At 36.2% G+C, this 6,191-nt stretch overlaps 1 protein-coding gene across 1 annotated transcript; it reads right to left on the bottom strand.

Annotated features, from left to right (window-relative positions):
• Positions 1-3,806: 3,806 nt before the first annotated feature.
• LOC127856152 (gamma-aminobutyric acid type B receptor subunit 2-like) lies at positions 3,807-4,816 on the bottom strand. Its single transcript, XM_052392189.1, has 4 exons — positions 4,705-4,816; positions 4,384-4,491; positions 4,060-4,179; positions 3,807-3,928 (listed from the first exon to the last, which is right to left on the bottom strand). Exons 1-4 carry the CDS (start codon positions 4,807-4,809, stop codon positions 3,851-3,853), a joined length of 411 nt encoding a protein of 136 aa, XP_052248149.1. The 5' UTR covers positions 4,810-4,816; the 3' UTR covers positions 3,807-3,850.
• Positions 4,817-6,191: the final 1,375 nt, after the last annotated feature.

The raw sequence follows: 6,191 nt of genomic DNA, 5'->3' as shown, positions 1-6,191 counted from the left end.
AACCACAAACACATGCAGACGCTTCGGCATACGTCACAAAAAGAAAAGCGCTTTCGGAACATAGACTGCCGGTCAGGACGGCATAGATCGTGACGGTCATATGAAAAACAAGCAAGCAACACGTGTTCGCATCACCTTATGATTAAAGTGGAATCATTGATTGCAAACCGGATTTCAATATATCTAACAGGTTAAACATGTGCTTAGTTATGTTATCTGAATGGTAAGCAGGTGGTATCTGTAAACTTGTTTATTATATGTGTATTTCGGCTGCCATTTAAAAAGGTTTTTCTTTAGTGACACACTAGAGATTAACTGATAGTAAAAATTATATGCTTGAGGTTTTATCGAATGTGATGTCAAATGTTTTCTCCTTAAGCGTATATCGATTCTCAACAATGCAGCGGTGAGCCTGTTGTGTCAACATCGGCCTTTATTGTGGGCCAAAATGAAATGATACCGTTCTGACTGAGGAGTAAATTAGGTCGGGAACCACATTCTAGTGATGACACTACGTTTTTACCGGTGTGGACACAATGACGAGAACCAGTCATTTACATGAATTTATATGCATGTATAAACGGCTAATATGCATTGAAATTGCACACGATGCGTAATTCGAATTTAGCTATGAGTTTTTTACTCAAAATTTTTTAAGTCATTCGTATTTTCTTTTTTTCCATGCGTATTTTACGTAAATACGCATCTTATCTGGCCGTCTGTTATTTCAGGACATTCCATTCTTTATTGTGGCCTGCTCCACCCAGAGCCTGTCTTTGGCCGCGGCGTCTTTGTAACCTGTCAGCCTCTTTGAGTCGATAATTGGATTTTGCTTGAGGAAGTTAATTATGAGCTCTCTTCTGTAAAATGTGTTATGACCCTAGGGGATGTCCTCTTCCTAGCAGATTGCCTCCTTCTGCTTCTTCTTCCTCGTTTGTAAGGAGCGGATCAACAGGAGCAATGTCTTCTTCTTGATCCTGCGGTGGTAGGCATGGACTTTCAGGTTGCTCCTCAACTTGAGCGTAATTTGCAGCGCGGGTAGCCTTTATTCGGCGCTTTCTTGGTGGCATTATATTGATCGAGTGTTCAGACATGAAAGTTTCCTTTATAGCACGGCTTTTATATACTCATCTTCAGACCGCGCGAATCGTGTCAGATCGTACAACAACTCAACTGGCCGTAACGCAACTGCCTGCAAAACGCAACACACCGTAACGGGTCGGAATAAACACGTAGCAAAACGGCTGTCAATTATCCTAGGTTGCCGTGCTAATCTTGACAAAACGTAACAAAACGTAACAAAACTTGATAGAAACTGGGGAATGAATAGGATTCACGTCAGAGTACGGACCCTTTTCGGGTTCTGTAACGGCCTGCTACGTACTGTCAAGTTTTGTTGCGTTTAAAAAGTTCTATCACGTTTCTCATTTTCGCCGTGTCTGCCGTGGCAAATTTTTTGACAGTTAAAAATTTTGGCACGACAACCACGGCAACCCCGTTGTATCACGTTTGGCTATATCGTTCCCCTACGCTGCCTCACGTTCATCCCGTTTTCTCCACGGTGGCCCGAAACGTGATTGCCGTGGTCGCCGGGAACATAGTGTAGACGCAGCAGATTGAGTTAGCTAAATTTCTCAATCGGCATACCTCGCTGATTATAATTGATAAAGGTAAAGGCAGCTTGGTTCCCGTCCACTTTCAGATTTATCGAGAGGTTCGGGACGGGAACCAGACACAAAACTGCCAGGTGGCACTTCAAACGCTGTGACGCTGGGAAAACCCTAAATGTATTTATTTTTAGATTTGATCGAGAATGAAACCCTCCTCCAAGTTTAGCTGAATGGGTCAAGTAGTCTGGATTACCTTCCCCTTTGTTTTCAAACGCATATGTTTACAATCGAAGCTAGGAACCAGACTATGGGTCAAATTCCCCACGGGTACTACTTCCCCGTTCCTCCAAAAAAAAATTCGTACCCAAAAATTTGTGTACCAAATTTTTATTCGTACCCAATGATTTTTTCGTACCCAATTTTCTTTCCAACCCAAATGTTTTTTCCTACCCAAATCTTTTTGTTGGCATAATTTTTTACGTACTCAAAATTTGCGTACCCAATTATTTTTCGTACACAAAATTTTCGTACCCACATACACAATTGTGGTGATGTAAATGTAAATAAACTTAAATTGATGCTTTTATATCCATCCTCTTCAAAAGCATCGTCACACCAGAACTGTCAGTACTTTGATTAAAAAACTTTTCCAAGCAGCAAAAACAAGTTACTGGAATGTGATTGGAATATGACGCATTATTTATTTTATTCCTATGTGTAACCATGCCATACATTTAATATCATAATGCGCACGTTGCACGTAGATAAGTAATACCATCTATCAACAAATTGATATATTGTGCATATTGTTAATAGTTATACAGGATTACCCGATAAGAATTTATAATGGTTTTCAGTTGGTAGTGTCAATAGAATTATGCCGTGCGTCCGATTTGTGTTGTCAATCCAATCTCGGCATATGTTTAACTTATATTGTCAATCCAATCTCATCGTAAGTTCAGTGTGTAATGACAATCGAAACTCTTAGAAAGGTCTATGTGTATTTTCCATCTAATATTGTCGTTAGTTTCATTTGCGTTGTCCAACTGATATCGTTGTATGTTCAATTTGCGTAGAAAATCCAATCTCGTGGTAATTGTATTGTGTAATATATATCCAATCTCGTCGTCTGTTCAGTGTGTGTTATCCTGTTCAGGTGAATGAATGTTTGCAACTTCTATTGACTGTGATGCTTTGTTCGCGGATGTCGAGGATTCTATATTATTTAAGGCAGGATTTGGGGTTGTCATGGGGTTCAAGTACACATCAAACATCTGCTCAATGAAAATAAAAGACACACAATATATATGTTGACTAATTAAATATAATAGTGTTGCTCTAGTCAAATGGATTTATTTTCAATATTACAATTAAAATTCATTTTTTTCTAAAATCCTGAATTAATTTGTTAAGTGAACTTGTACCTTTTGGAGAACTATCACAATATTATAATTAATATTCATTTATTACTAAATTACTGATTTCATATGTTAAGTGCAGTTGTACCTTTGGGATGAATATCAACATCTCTGAGACGAGAGTGCCGGTGAATAGGCACACGGATGTGACTCCATGCAGTTCAATCGGTTTGTCCTTAAGCATCAGTGACAGAAACAGCCCCACTGCACTCAAAATGACAACGTTGTACAAACATATACAGATCGTATTGGAATCGTTTAGGGCGTCTATGTGTACCTAATGTCCTAATGTGTATATTTAGTTGTCTAAATATGATGTAATCATACTTTTGTTGGATATCTCACTGTTTTGAACACATGTTTAAACATATAACGCATTGAAATGTAAATCAAAATATTGCATTGCAAAAATGCTGTTCCTTTTCCATGAACTATTTTCAAACACTTAATTTAAGAGATGTTCACACTGTTAGTGTTGACCTGAACAGTAAGCCAGTGCACATGTGGAAACAAAAAGTTGAGGGCGCATCAACAAGCAATTTCACTCTAGACATAAGTCCACTTAAAAAGTCATGCTAAATGAATTAATAATTGAATGACATGATAAAATCTAGTCAAAATTGATAAAAACTCGAACACGTGATGTTAAAATAAATCATATATGAGGTTGTGACGAATAAATCATGCACAGTTGCATTCATCCATATCAACTAGTTGCAGTGTGATGCAAATAATCATATGAAACATTGGTGACAAATTTGACGTACATGTCTGGTTTCCCATGCCAAGAAGGCTCCGAAGGCAATTAACTTTTTGAAGGGTTCAGTTGAAATAGTTGGAGTGCTCCGAAACACAAACACGGTAAAACGCTATCATTTTGTCCCCTGTGTCTGTGGTCACCTTGTTAAAATTGAAAGAACAGATGCAACATTTTCCCACAACATGTCAACAAAAATAGACAATTATTCCACTTACAAAATTCTTAGACAAAATAATAACATTGTTCTTTGGTTTATCAAACTATAACATACTCTCTCTGCATCCTGTTGTTGCTCTCGATGCGGTGAGTAAATCTCCCACACAATTAACACAAGTGTTTCCATGGTGACGAGTATACCGATGATGATCAGAAGATGTTTGTCCCGGATGACCTATAGAAATACAGCAATATTACGTGAAGCAGTATGTATTAAATTGCTTACGCATACCATAAATGTCGTTATAATATATAGTTATAAAGTTAATGGCAAATTATGTCATCACAACAATTAGATGGACATAATAACCATACTTTAAATAATATAAATCGTAAAGCATGTATTTGTGTAATTAATCTGTTTCTTTATTTGACATACCATTCTCTTCATTTGTTTATTAGTGAAAATTTTATAGATTCTCCATGTCTTGGAAAGCATGGAACCAAAGGTAGTTGCGAATCCTATCCAGAAGCAAAACAATTGCACCTGAATTAAAAGAAAACTATTATGCTCAACGCAAAAGTTAAATTATTTTTTAAAAGGGCATATCATTGCTGCATAAAGGATTCAAATATATAACTAAAATTAAAAGATCGCACGGCTTGCAGTACCAGGACATACTTTACAACCATTATATGATAAAATGCTTTCCGCTGTCAGAATCTCTCTATACAAATAAGCTATATACATTTAGCTTACCGCACACAGTGCTTTTGTTGTCATTGCAAGTGTCTTGATAACTATAGTTGCGTACAGAAGTAGACAACCAACAAGTATAATGCTGTTTATATTTGGTGATGACATTTTTACGATTCTGCAAAATATAAAGGGTCGCATGAAAGGAACTTCTATCATAGGTAAGGAATACTTATTATCAGGACATACGAGTTTAATAGAAAGTGCCAATTGGAAAACAATTATTTATAATTTGCACTGTTTTGAAGAAATTGATTATCATAGAACACACACTCAAATCATTTTACCAAAACATATAAGTAACGCAGGACAGAAGGCAAAGTTTCAACCATAGCTAAAATGTGTATTTCATCCAAATGTAAATGTTAAAAACCTAACCCGTTCACATTGTACCTGTGGTTTCTCCAAACAACATTGAAAACGAAGCAAGCGGTTGTGATAATGACTCCAACACCAGCTAATACGCACATCGTCATGTATAAAGACATAGGAACGGACTCCTCTTTGTAAATTGTGAGAGCGGAATCAAGTGGGACAATACCATCTTAAAAAATTAACAGCAAATTATCGTGTCGTATTATCGTTCACGGATTCATTAAAATATGTCATTCACCAAAACAATATTTGATGGCTAAATTTAAATAAACAATCTTTATCAGCTAGGCATCTCCTTTGTCATTTCATATGTTACATATTATATATAAAACAAGACTTTACTGAAAGCACTTTATATAATAAGATACTTTCAACAATGTTGGTGTTGTATTGCATATTTGTTATACGTGAAATGTTTAAGAGATGCATATTAGTCTTACCTTTCCAAATAAGTGCTCCATCTATCCACTGATAACGGGAATTCGAGCCATAATCTTGATAATATGCCACCACTTTTGGATTTGAATCTATACAATCATACGAACTTTTACAAACTTCAAATCAATGTACCTGATTCAAACCTTTCTGTAAACACAAAGTCAGCTAATCGATTTTAAGTTACGTTACTTAAGCCGTAAATTAAATTGTTTGACTTGCAATAAGTTTATTCGAGAGAATTATGATCATAGTATTGACATAGCAAAATACCCAAGCATCAACACATTATACCGATTTCTTACATTCACACAACTAATGTATCTTTAAGAAGATATGCATGATGTTCCATTACCTTGGATGCGTTGCAATGAGACAACTGGATTTACAGCCCCCTCTTCAAACCTTATTTTACTTGACGTCCCTACACAGTCTAACACGTCAAGTCATTCAATGATTATATTCCGACGTACTCACAATATATAAGGGTATTCTGAAAGAAATATGAAATGGATTAAGCTGAATTACAATTAAATTATCAAGATAAAGTTACATAACTAATGACTATATTGCCTATGGAACTGTTTTCTTCTATCAACTGGCAACCAGATTTTTTAACGCTTACGGATACGCTGTACGCACACATTCGCATACATAAATGGACAATATAAATTTCATGC

This window comes from Dreissena polymorpha, chromosome 13 (assembly GCF_020536995.1).
Source record: "Dreissena polymorpha isolate Duluth1 chromosome 13, UMN_Dpol_1.0, whole genome shotgun sequence".
Taxonomy (NCBI): Eukaryota; Metazoa; Mollusca; class Bivalvia; order Myida; family Dreissenidae; genus Dreissena; species Dreissena polymorpha.
This window is presented reverse-complemented; position numbering and strand designations above follow the sequence as displayed.

Coding starts and splice junctions, on each gene's coding strand:
- LOC127856152 (XM_052392189.1), bottom strand. CDS start 4,809: ATGTCATCACCAAATATAAACAGCATTATACTTGTTGGTTGTCTACTT. Junction 4,180..4,383: donor ATAAACAAATGAAGAGAATG/GTATGTCAAATA, acceptor GTATTTCTATAG/GTCATCCGGGACAAACATCT. Junction 3,929..4,059: donor AACAACAGGATGCAGAGAGA/GTATGTTATAGT, acceptor AATTTTAACAAG/GTGACCACAGACACAGGGGA.